This window comes from Rhamphochromis longiceps, linkage group LG23 (assembly GCF_057381845.1).
Source record: "Rhamphochromis longiceps isolate RC_006_pf linkage group LG23, R_longiceps_female_GT1.1, whole genome shotgun sequence".
Lineage (NCBI taxonomy): Eukaryota > Metazoa > Chordata > Actinopteri > Cichliformes > Cichlidae > Rhamphochromis > Rhamphochromis longiceps.
Genome location: NC_140578.1, coordinates 19,832,837 through 19,845,508, shown reverse-complemented (window position 1 = coordinate 19,845,508; position 12,672 = coordinate 19,832,837). Strand labels below are relative to the sequence as shown.

Below are 12,672 nucleotides of genomic sequence, written 5' to 3'. Positions count from 1 at the left end.
AAGCAGGGGAGTTATCATCATAATGAGACTTCTGAGAAGGTGTTATAAAATATCTAATTATGCACTTCCAACCGAATTCCCTCCACTTTTGTGAGCTGGTACACATCCACTGATACCTCCATATTGCCGTCCATTCTTCCTCTAATATTTTTATCCCTCCTTCCTTCTCCCATTTTGTTCTAATATATGAAGTCGAATGTGGTTTCAAATCCATTAGACCCTTATACAGACATACAATTCTATCAATAGTTTCTGAGTTATAGCTTTTTATAAACAATTCCATCGAGCGTGTGTTTATCATTGTTACATTTCTCATCTTCGTGTCAGCATAGTGCCTTAACTGCAAATATCGATAGAAGTCTTGTTTTTCTAATGAAAATGTCTTTCTAAGCGTGTCAAAGCTGAACAATTTTCCATCTTTCATTATACTACGCAGGGCTGTTATGCCCTTACCTGTCCAGTCCTTGAATCTAGAATCCAATTCATTAGGCTTGAACTCTGAGTCGTAAGCACACCATTTAAGAACTGTAATATTGGTCTCGAGTTTATATTCCTTTATAATAGTTTTCCATGTTTTAAGGGTCCTTTTCACCCACAGGTTATCAATGTTTTTTATATAGGTTTGTAGATTATTGTCAGCTAGAATTGCCTGAATAGGAATAGACAGCATTTGTTCCTCAATGGTTTTCCATTGGGCAGTGTATGACGGGTTACACCAGCATATTATTGCTCTCATCTGCGCTGCAAAGTAGTAGTATCTGAGGTCAGGGAGGCCCCATCCTCCCTTTTGCTTAGCCAGCTGTAGAGTTTTGAGGCGAAGCCTTGGTCTTTTACGTTGCCATATATATCTAGATAACATTTTGTCCCACTCATTAAATTGACTTTGGTTAATCTCTATTGGTAGGGTTTGAAATAGATACAAAAATCTTGGCAATACATTCATTTTAATAGAATCAGTTCTTGAATTAAAGCTAAAGAAAGGAATTAAGTTCCATCTTACTATATCTTCCTTTATTTTTTTGTATAAGGGTAGGTAATTCTGTTCAAATAATTTTGTAAGATCTTTCGGTAAATTTATGCCTAAATATTTAAAAGACTCCGTTTGCCATACCAGGGGATAACTACATTTTATTTCTTCTGGTGGGCTATAATTATATAAGAGTAGCTGGGTTTTACCTATATTAATTTTGTAGCCTGATAATTGGCCGTATTGTTCAAATGATTGCATCAGTTTGGGTAAAGAATATGTTGGGTGTCCAAGGTAGACCAAAATGTCATCCGCATAGCAAGCCAGTTTATATTGCGTCCCTTTAATAAAAATTCCCTTAATGTCTTCGTTTTGCCTAATGAATTGAGCTAGTGGTTCCAAGTATAATGCGAAAAGTAACGGTGACCATGCACAGCCCTGTCTAGTGCCCCTTTTTAGGGTAAAACTGTTAGATAGGCATCCATTAATTTTAATCCTGGCTGTAGGATTGTCATATAGTGCTTGTATAGTTTTAATAATCGTATCATGAAAGCCAAATTTATATAATACCCTGTAAAGGAACTTCCAGTTGACGGAATCAAAGGCTTTTTCAGCGTCTACACTCATCACAATTGCTTTGATTTTATGTTTTTGTATATGGTCCATAATATGTAATGTCTTTCGTATATTGTCCTGTGTTTGGCGTTGATGTATGAAACCCGTTTGGTCGTTACATATCAATGTTGGTAGGAACTCTTCTAGCCGTTTGGCCATGATAGATGTGAAAAGTTTATAGTCTAAGAACGGAGATTGGCCTGAAAGATCCACATTCCATTTTTATCTTTGCCTTCTTTTGGTATAACTGAGATAATTGCCTCCTTCCAGCTGGGGGGCATTTGTGCCTTTTTCAAAACCCAATTCAATGTAGGCAGTAAAACAGGTATCAATTCCTTTTTAAATTCTTTATACCACTCTGCCGTGTAACCATCTGGTCCTGGTGATTTACTTAATTTAAGCCTATTAATTGCAGCTTTTAATTCTTCTTCAGTTATGTTCATTATCATTGCTTGATTTTGTTCTTCATCTAAAGTGGGTAAGTCTAGAGGGTTCAGGAAGCTATCAATCTGAGCTTCAGTCCCGCCAGGGGCTTCCGAGTATAGGGTTTTATAGAATCTTTCAAAGGCTTCCTGTATTTCATTTAATTTATTTTTTATCACTTTTGTACTTGGGTCCTTAATTTTATAAATTGTATTTTCCGCTGTCTTTTTTTTCAATTTCCACACCAATATTTTGGTAGATTTAATGCCACTTTCATAGTGTCTCTGTTTCAAAAACATTAAATCTTTCTTGATTTCTTGTGTGGCTAGATTGTTAATTTCGTTCCTAATGTTTTTGATTTCCCTTAATATATCCTGTGCTAAGTCCCTTTTATGTCTTCTTTCTAGTTCCTTTAGTCTCTTATTCAACTCCTCTAGTTTTCTATTCTTATCTTTTTTCCTAAATGAAGTTATTGCTATAATTTTCCCTCTTAGTACCGCCTTCAAAGTATCCCATAGTATGGAAGGTGGTACTTCTCCAGTATCATTGAACTCTAAGAAGAGACTAATTTCTGATTTAATTTGTGCCTTAAAAGGCGAATCATTCAATAGACTTGAGTTCAATTTCCATGTATTATTTTTTAACCGTAGGTTAAAATCAATGGATAAGTATATTGGTGCATGGTCACTTATATCTATCGTCCCAATTCCACAAGTATGTATTTTATCCTTATCTTTACCAAATGTTATAAAATAATCTATCCTTGTATAAAGAGAGTGTGGAGCAGAGTAGTAAGTATAGTCCCTTCTATTAGGAAAAAGGTCTCGCCATATGTCAATTAATCCTACCTCCTCAAAAAGTGCATTCACTTTGATATATGGTGATTTCCTATCATACGTTTTCCTGCTAGACGAGTCTAATTTTGGCTGTAGGTGTATATTTAAATCCCCTCCACAAATCAAAAGGCCTTCTGTTTCTGTTACCATAATATTAATGATCCTTTGGAAGAAACTAATATCACTCTCTGGCGGAGCATAAACATTTAAAAGGGTGATCAAATTCCCATCTATTTTTCCTTTTACTAGAATAAATCTACCCTCTTTATCACCCATTTCAGATACTTTTTCAAAGTTTAATTTACTTGAAATAAGGATTGCAACTCCTCCTATGTCCTGATTTGTATGAAGAAAAAAACAAATTAGTAAAACCCATTCTCTTTAATTTTACGTGCTCTTTATCTGTCAAGTGGGTATCCTGTAAGTAGACTATATGGGCTTGTTCTGCTTTCACTTTAGTTAAGATTTTAGTACGTTTAATTGGATTTAACAGCCCATTAACATTGAAAGATAGAAATTTTACTTTATCACTAGCCATATGTAATCAACGTATGTCCATGGAACAAATAAAATGAAACTTATCAGATCTACTCCCTAAACAAACAAAGATATCAAACATAGGTAACAAGTAGAAAAAAAAACTGTGGTTCCAAGGCTGGGGTCTCTAATAAGTGACCCTGGGTAGAGCTAGAAAAAGCGTCTAGCTGTGAGGGAAAGCCTCTCCCATATATGGGCTGAGGGCCCCCGCCATGGCACTTGAGGCGAAAGAAAACAAAGTCGTTGTTCATTACACAGAAAGTGTGTCTTTATGCATCCCTCGCTTATATCTATATAATCTCATCCAATTGGGGTAGAGATATACACACAAACATCTTGAAATATATATAACACCGGGTATTTTTACCTCCTTTTAAAGCCCGACAGTACTTATAACTCCTCTGACGAGGGTATGATCTGTCTTCTGAAGGTTCGCAGTCTCGCCCTGATATCTTTCTCTCGCTCGTCGTCTGTCCCTCGCTGAGTTGATCCTCTCGTTGTTTCCCAGGCGGTACAGGACAGCTGCTCGACCAGACTCTCCTTCGATGTAGTCACATTAACTGGAAGCCCTCTGTCCTTCATGTCTGTGGTCGCCTCCTCCGCCGTCTGATACAGACATGTTCCATCCTCATAAAACACTCGTAGTTTTGCCAGGAACGGAGTATGGAAGCGGATATTTTTCTGCTTTAACACCCGCTTCACCTCTACGTACTCCTTTCTCTTCTGCAGTACTACTGGAGGGTAATCATGGTCAAAGAATATTAATTTCCCATTCAGAAAAACTTTCTTCTTTTCCCAAGCTCTACGTAGGATCTCTTCTTTAACCCTATAGCGGAGAAATTTGACTATTATTGATCGCGTTTTATCTTGCCTGTCTCCGGCGGGTCTTGATGCCAGCGCCCGGTGTGCTCTCTCGATGCCAAACTCCACGGTAGGGTTTATCTCCAGAGTGTCCCGCAGTAGTTTTTCCACATGTCCATCATAGACGAGCCCTCGGCTCCTCCCGGAACATTATATACAGTGGGGCAAAAAAGTATTTAGTCAGCCACCGATTGTGCAAGTTCCCCCACCTAAAATGATGACAGAGGTCAGTAATTTGCACCAGAGGTACACTTCAACTGTGAGAGACAGAATGTGAAAAAAAAATCCATGAATCCACATGGTAGGATTTGTAAGGAATTTATTCGTAAATTAGGGTGGAAAATAAGTATTTGGTCAATAACAAAAATACAACTCAATACTTTGTAACATAACCTTTGTTGGCAATAACAGAGGTCAAACGTTTACTATAGGTCTTTACCAGGTTTGCACACACAGTAGCTGGTATTTTGGCCCATTCCTCCATGCAGATCTTCTCGAGAGCAGTGATGTTTTGGGGCTGTCGCCGAGCAACACAGACTTTCAACTCCCGCCACAGATTTTCTATGGGGTTGAGGTCTGGAGACTGGCTAGGCCACTCCAGGACTTTCAAATGCTTCTTACGGAGCCACTCCTTTGTTGCCCGGGCGGTGTGTTTTGGATCATTGTCATGTTGGAAGACCCAGCCTCGTTTCATCTTCAAAGTTCTCACTGATGGAAGGAGGTTTTGGCTCAAAATCTCACGATACATGGCCCCATTCATTCTGTCCTTAACACGGATCAGTCGTCCTGTCCCCTTGGCAGAAAAACAGCCCCATAGCATGATGTTTCCACCCCCATGCTTCACAGTAGGTATGGTGTTCTTGGGATGCAACTCAGTATTCGTCTTCCTCCAAACACGACGAGTTGAGTTTATACCAAAAAGTTCTACTTTGGTTTCATCTGACCACATGACATTCTCCCAATCCTCTGCTGTATCATCCATGTGCTCTCTGGCAAACTTCAGACGGGCCTGGACATGCACTGGCTTCAGCAGCGGAACACGTCTGGCACTGTGGGATTTGATTCCCTGCCGTTGTAGTGTGTTACTGATGGTGACCTTTGTTACTTTGGTCCCAGCTCTCTGCAGGTCATTCACCAGGTCCCGTGTGGTTCTGGGATCTTTGCTCACCGTTCTCATGATCATTTTGACCCCACGGGATGAGATCTTGCGTGGAGCCCCAGATCGAGGGAGATTATCAGTGGTCTTGTATGTCTTCCATTTTCTGATGATTGCTCCCACAGTTGATTCTTTCACACCAAGCTGCTTGCCTATTGTAGATTCACTCTTCCCAGTCTGGTGCAGGTCTACAATACTTTTCCTGGTGTCCTTCGAAAGCTCTTTGGTCTTGGCCATGGCGGAGTTTGGAGTCTGACTGTTTGAGACTGTGGACAGGTGTCTTTTATACAGATGATGAGTTCAAACAGGTGCCATTCATACAGGTAACGAGTGGGGGACAGAAAAGCTTCTTACAGAAGACGTTACAGGTCTGTGAGAGCCAGAGATTTTCCTTGTTTGAGGTGACCAAATACTTATTTTCCACCCTAATTTACGAATAAATTCTTTACAAATCCTACCATGTGAATTCATGGATTTTTTTTTCACATTCTGTCTCTCACAGTTGAAGTGTACCTCTGGTGCAAATTACTGACCTCTGTCATCATTTTAAGTGGGGGAACTTGCACAATCGGTGGCTGACTAAATACTTTTTTGCCCCACTGTATCCTTAAATTTTCTCGTCGGGATCTTCCTTCATAGTTGTTAAGGTTCAAAATATTGGGGATGGACACCAGAGGAAAAACCCACAATAACAACACTGGTCCGGTCGGGTTGAGTCAAACGATGATTTAATGATCACACACGTGGGAGATGGACACTGTATGCAGACAGTCTCAGATCTCGTCTCAAAAAACACATCACCATAGTTTTATGAAATCAGGGTATTAGAACGCCCCTTCATGCGTAGTGACAGGTGTAATACAATCAATGTTGACAATTTTATTTAACACAAAGAATAACATTGTCTCCTTCCCGAGGGCAGACGCTGACTGCCCCCGTCTCCTGGAACCGTCTGTACCCTGCTAAGACACAACATGGCAGCTACAAGGACTCTTTCATTTGTTAAGACCATCAGTGTGTATTGCTCTAAATCAAGTATATAATATTAAATGAATATTGCTGGATCAGCTACTTCTACTTAAAACATATTAAAACATGACTAAGCACAAAATCACCAAGAATAACATCTTATAAGTGCTGTGTAAGCGCGTGCGGCCTTCCAAGCTCAAAGCCTTTGCCCTCCATAGATCAGCCAGACTCGCGCTGGCTGTAGCTTTAACCTTTAATTAACTTGAGCACAACTCTAAAATAAGCAACAAACTGCAATGTGTATGGAATGATCAGGGTTACATCTGCAATGGAAAATCATGTTATTATTCTGGTACCTGCAAGGAAAAAGATCAAACTGAAATTATAGCCATCACTGTAAATGCAAAAGATAATGTAAGGTCAAAAACTTCAATTTATGCTTAATGCAAAGCTGGTTATATACTTCTAATGAACTAATAATGCCATATTAAAATATTAAATGATAATGAGAAAAACATCCCCTCCTTATTTTACAATTCCCTCTGTTGACCTCTGGAGAATCCAGAGGTCACAAACAGTTGTGTCCCTCCTTGGCCTACACATTCAGTTCTACATGCATCATTGGCATCATGGACATTGGAGTAATGACTCCAGGGTCCACTGCCCTCACAGACATACTTTTGAACATTCTTCTGGCACAAGGGATGAGACAACAACAAATAACCATAATACCCACCACAACAGACAAAGAAAACATGACCGAAGCGATAACCCCCTTCCACCGTCCGAACACTGAGGTCAGCCAGCCTTCTAACGGATTACCAACACCTGAGTGATCATGCATAGTTTCAGAAAGGCTCTTTAGGCCCTCCAGAGCCTTGGTTACCGACCCATCTGGAGCAGTATTGTTTGGAATAAAGGTGCAACACTGATCGGCAAACATAGAACACACGCCCCCTTTTTCCGCTAACAACATGTCAAGGGCCATTCTATTCTGCACTCCCATTAACGAGGTCGGACCCACCTGCTCCGCCAACCCCTCCATGCCGTCTCTGGTCAGGTTAGAGAGCCTCAGCACATTGTAATGAACATAATTAATCCTATCTACATTCTTGTTTGGGGTCACTGGAAAGAAAGCAGAAATTATTGGAATATTTTCAAACCCGGCTGCTATTTGGTCAACAAGTTTAAATTCATTTGGAACCCCCCTGGGCACTCCAATGGAGTCGATCCAGGTGGGGGAATTCATTCTAGGGTCATAAACATTTATGTCATGTATTCCTCTCTTCCTCAAAATGTGTCTTTTGCGCCTGGCTGCCAAAGTGCGCGTATTGTGTGAGGGAATTGATTTTACCTTATTTCCGATTAGCATAAGTGGCGCTCCTAGTCTCACCATCGCGCACGTCCCCACGCTCCCAAGAGGAACACGAACCAGTAGAGTCCTGTGCCCGCAATAGTAATACAGCCCGCTCCTAGCCCAAGTCCCAATTAGGGTGGCTGCATCACTCACATTGTTGGTGGTCCTCCCAATCTGGGTGACCGAACACCAACTGGGGTCAATTTCCCCCAACCGATATTTAACTTTATCTGTGGAAAACTTAAAGCACGTATAATTATCTTTCCGGGGCATAAACGGCCCTACTTGCGTGAGCTTGCCAATAGGGGGAAATAGACTGGACAACACAGTGCAGTTCCCCGTATTCACAGCTCCTCCTCTGATTTTTTCACACCAAGCTGCTTGCCTATTGTAGATTCACTCTTCCCAGTCTGGTGCAGGTCTACAATACTTTTCCTGGTGTCCTTCGAAAGCTCTTTGGTCTTGGCCATGGCGGAGTTTGGAGTCTGACTGTTTGAGGCTGTGGACAGGTGTCTTTTATACAGATGATGAGTTCAAACAGGTGCCATTCATACAGGTAACGAGTGGGGGACAGAAAAGCTTCTTACAGAAGACGTTACAGGTCTGTGAGAGCCAGAGATTTTCCTTGTTTGAGGTGACCAAATACTTATTTTCCACCCTAATTTACGAATAAATTCTTTACAAATCCTACCATGTGAATTCATGGATTTTTTTTTCACATTCTGTCTCTCACAGTTGAAGTGTACCTCTGGTGCAAATTACTGACCTCTGTCATCATTTTAAGTGGGGGAACTTGCACAATCGGTGGCTGACTAAATACTTTTTTGCCCCACTGTATCCTTAAATTTTCTCGTCGGGATCTTCCTTCATAGTCAAGTAACTTATTTTCTTGTTGATCCATGACTTTTATCATCTTATTCAGCGTCTGTTCCAAATTTTGAACACGGTCTTCCACTTTTTCAATTCGTACCTCTGCCTCCGTTATTTTTTGATTAACGCTGATAATCTCTGATTTAATACCAGTTAATTGTTCTTTTATGTCTTTTCGGAAGTCCCGAATCTCCTCCAAGATTTTTGTCAAACTTACGTCGGCACTTGAGGGAGCTGGGTTAGCATTAGCTTCGCCTTCTTGTCCCTTCGTAAGAGAGCTGCTCCTCGAATTTTCTGCATCTGCAGTTTCTGCGGCGGTGGTTTCTTTGTTTGCACGCGTCTTCCCCATTCTTGCCCCTCTCATCTGTTCGAGTATTATTTGTAGGTCTAGTATTTGATGGTCTGAAGGGACGAAATAACTATTTTCACGAGGGAGCTATTACTTTAGGCCGCCATTCAGGATGGTGACGTCACCGGAACTCAAGCCAACTTCGAGAAATAAAATCCCTGTCTCTAATTCTTGATGATTTCTTCACAGCGTGGACCAGCAGACCTCAGGAGCTCCTAAAGGCCGGTCTGCCCACGATCATCAAACACACCTGGACTCCATATTTATGGTCTGTACATGCACAACAGTTATTCTGGCATCTATACGGTTCAGTCATTTCTATGCTGCACTTGTAGTCCAGCACATTGTTAGTGTTTACAACATGAATCTGATTGGCTTGATGATTTCAGTTTGATTGGATATTCACAGAGTATTGTGTTCTAGCTGCTGGAGGACAACATCATCGCTTTTGTGAAGAGTGAGCTGAAAAAGATACAGAAGGTTCTGAGTCCAGATTACCCACAATGCTTAGAGAATCAAAGAGAGGTTGATGAGTTGTTGGAGGGTGAGGATGAAGAGGAGAGGAAGAGAAGTAGAGAAGCATTTCTGAAGATCACACTGCACTTCCTGAGGAGAATGAAGAAGGAGAGGCTCGCTGACTGTTTGCAGTGCAGTAAGAATATTTCTCTAAAGGCTTAAACAGAGACTTGCTCAGCATAAATAATTTATAACTAGTTTATGCTACCTTTGCTAGATTTCCACCAAATGCTGTACATATTTGATCAGTTACTATGGACCTGTGCTTTGTCTGCTTTCTGTTTCTGACCGTCTCTGGCTTTGGGCTCCCTCCTCCCAGCATCAAGCTTCGCTTTTGGCTGGTTTTAGCCTAAGTAGATTCGATTTTCAAATGTACCTCACCATCCAAGCAAGCTAATAACACCAACAGACTTCTTTAAAGTAGAATTACGTTTTTTTTTGTTTTTGTTTTTTTTTTTACAAATGGTACATTGGCACCATTTGTAAAAAATAAAATGGTGCCAATGTACTTAAATGAAGTCACATGCTTCATTTATGCCAAGCTTTTGGTTTTTTTGTAATGAAAGGCTGATTTTATTTGCACTTCAACAAGAATCAAAATGACAATTATTCTGCGTCAGCCAACAGTAAAAAACTTTTGTGTGTCAGTATTATGATGTAAATTCTTTTTAAGTACAGGGTGTTCTTTGTTCTTTCAGAATCTCCTTCCATGTGCCAACAGAATCTCAAATCTACTCTGAAAAAGAAGTTCCAGTGTGTGTTTGAGGGGATCGCTAAAGCAGGAAATCCAACCCTTTTGAATCAGATCTACACAGAGCTCTACATCACAGAGGGGGGGACTGCAGAGGTCAATGAAGAACATGAGGTCAGACAGATTGAAAAAAATTCCAGAAATCCAGACAGACCAGAAGCAACAATTAGACAAGAAGATATTTTTAAAGGCTTGCCTGGAAAAGAGGAACCAAAAATAGTGCTGACAAAGGGAGTGGCTGGCATTGGGAAAACAGTGTTAACACAGAAGTTCATTCTGGACTGGGCTGAAGGCAAAGCCAACCAGGACATCCAGTTCATATTTCCATTCACTTTTAGAGAGCTGAATGTGCTGAAAGAGGAAAAGTTCAGCTTGGTGGAACTTGTTCATCACTTCTTTACTGAAACCAAAGAAGCAGGAATCTGCAGGTTTGAAGACTTCCAGGTTTTGTTCATCTTTGATGGTCTGGATGAGTGTCGACTTCCTCTGGACTTCCACAACACTGAGCTCATAACTGACCCTAGAAAGTCCACCTCAGTGGAAGTGCTGCTGACAAACCTTATAAGGGGGAAACTGCTTCCTTCTGTTCACCTCTGGATAACCACACGACCTGCAGCAGCCAATCAGATTCCTTCTGACTGTGTTAACATTCTGACAGAGGTCAGAGGGTTCACTGACCCTCAGAAGGAACAGTACTTCAAGAAGAGGTTCTCAGATGACAAGCTATCTGATAAAGTTCTCTCACATATGAAGACATCACGAAGTATTCACATCATGTGCCACATCCCAGTCTTCTGCTGGATCACTGCTACAGTTCTGGAGGATGTGCTAAAAACCAGAGAGGGAGGAGAGCTTCCCAAGAACTTGACTGAGATGTACATTCACTTCCTGGTGGTTCAGACAAAACTGAGCAACATTAAGTATAATAAATATAGTAAATTTGAACCAGATAAACACTGGAGTCCAGAGAGCAGGAAGATGATTGAGTCTCTGGGAAAACTGGCTTTTAATGAGCTGCAGAAAGACAACCTGATCTTCTATGAATCAGACCTGACAGAGTGTGGCATTGATATTAAAGAAGCCTCAGTGTACTCAGGAGTGTTCACACAGCTCTTTAGAGAGGAGAGAGGACTGTACCAAGACAAGGTGTTCTGCTTCATCCATCTGAGTGTTCAGGAGTTTCTGGCTGCTCTTCATGTCCATCTGACCTTTATTAAGTCTGGTATCAATCTGATGGAAGAACAACAATCAACTTTCCAAAGAGAAAACCTTTTTTACCAGTGTAGTGTGGATAAGGCTTTAGAGAGTCCAAATGGGCACCTGGACTTGTTTCTTCGATTCCTTTTCGGTCTGTCACTGCAGAGCAATCAGATTCTCCTTCGAGGTCTGCTGACACAACCAGGAAGTGGCTCACCGACCAAAGAGGAAACTGTCCAGTACATCAAGATAAAGATCGAGGAAATCCCTTGTCCAGAGAAAAGCATCAACCTGTTCCACTGTCTGAATGAACTGAATGATCGTTCTCTAGTGGAAGAGATCCAAAAGTCCCTGAGATCAGGAAGTCTCTCCACAGATAAACTATCTTCTGCTCAGTGGTCAGCTCTGGTCTTCATCTTACTGTCATCAGAAGAAGATCTAGATGTGTTTGACCTGAAGAAATACTCTGCTTCTGAGGTTGCACTTCTGAGGCTGCTACCAGTGGTCACGGCCTCTAAGAAAGCTCTGTAAGTGGGTACAGATATTGGTTTGGGTATTTTGGTTCATGTGATAGTTGTTAAAACCAGATTTTTTTTTCTCCTTTTCTTTTAAATATGTGTTTATTTATTCTCCTATGTTTTTCCAGACTGAGTGGCTGTAACCTTACAGAACGAAGTTGTGACGCTCTGTCCACAATTCTCAGCTCTCCATCCTGTAGACTCAGAGAGCTGGACTTGAGTAACAATGACCTGCAGGACAAAGGAGTCAAGGCACTATCCAGAGGTCTGGAAAGTCCACATTGCGCCCTGGAAACTCTTAGGTCAGTTCAATATCTTCTGTTTTACTGAGTTGCTTTAAAAATGAACATTTATGTATTTACTTTTTTTCATTGTCATTGCACCTCATATTTGTTTTCCAAAATCTCAATTTAAGAAAATGTACTTGGTTTAGTCATATGCATTATGACATTTAAAAAAAAAACAAGAAAAAGAAAAAGAAACAAAAAAGTGTGTGTGTATTTCTCTTTATTGTACAGCTGGGTGACGATTGTTTGATCAGAGAAGGTAATTTGGGGTTTAGTGTCAAAGGTGACTAGGTCACCCAGTATTTGTCCACAGTGATTCTGGAGCATCTGAAAGTCTGCTAGTGATGGGAAATGCTCTTTTCAGTTTGAATACACTGTTTGGGTTTGTCCATCAGCAGATTCAGAGGTAAGCCAAATGGGTGTGGATAATATGTAATATAATATAGAATAACCTCAATCTGCA

General features: G+C 40.8%; 1 protein-coding gene across 6 annotated transcripts in view; it reads left to right on the top strand.

Moving 5' to 3' along the window:
- LOC146641789 (protein NLRC3-like) overlaps positions 1 to 12,672 on the top strand; it is a 34,432-nt gene that overhangs the window by 5,918 nt on the left and 15,842 nt on the right. For 4 of the 6 annotated variants that reach the window (XM_085399707.1, XM_085399703.1, XM_085399702.1 and 1 more), the window contains 4 exons: positions 9,130 to 9,208; positions 9,364 to 9,592; positions 10,155 to 11,931; positions 12,051 to 12,224. In XM_085399707.1, the coding sequence (XP_085255833.1) occupies positions 9,130 to 9,208; positions 9,364 to 9,592; positions 10,155 to 11,931; positions 12,051 to 12,224 (2,259 nt within the window). Of the gene's footprint in view, positions 1 to 9,129; positions 9,209 to 9,348; positions 9,593 to 10,154; positions 11,932 to 12,050; positions 12,225 to 12,672 lie in introns of all 6 variants that reach the window. The other 2 variants (XM_085399705.1, XM_085399706.1) reach the window with 2 other exon arrangements.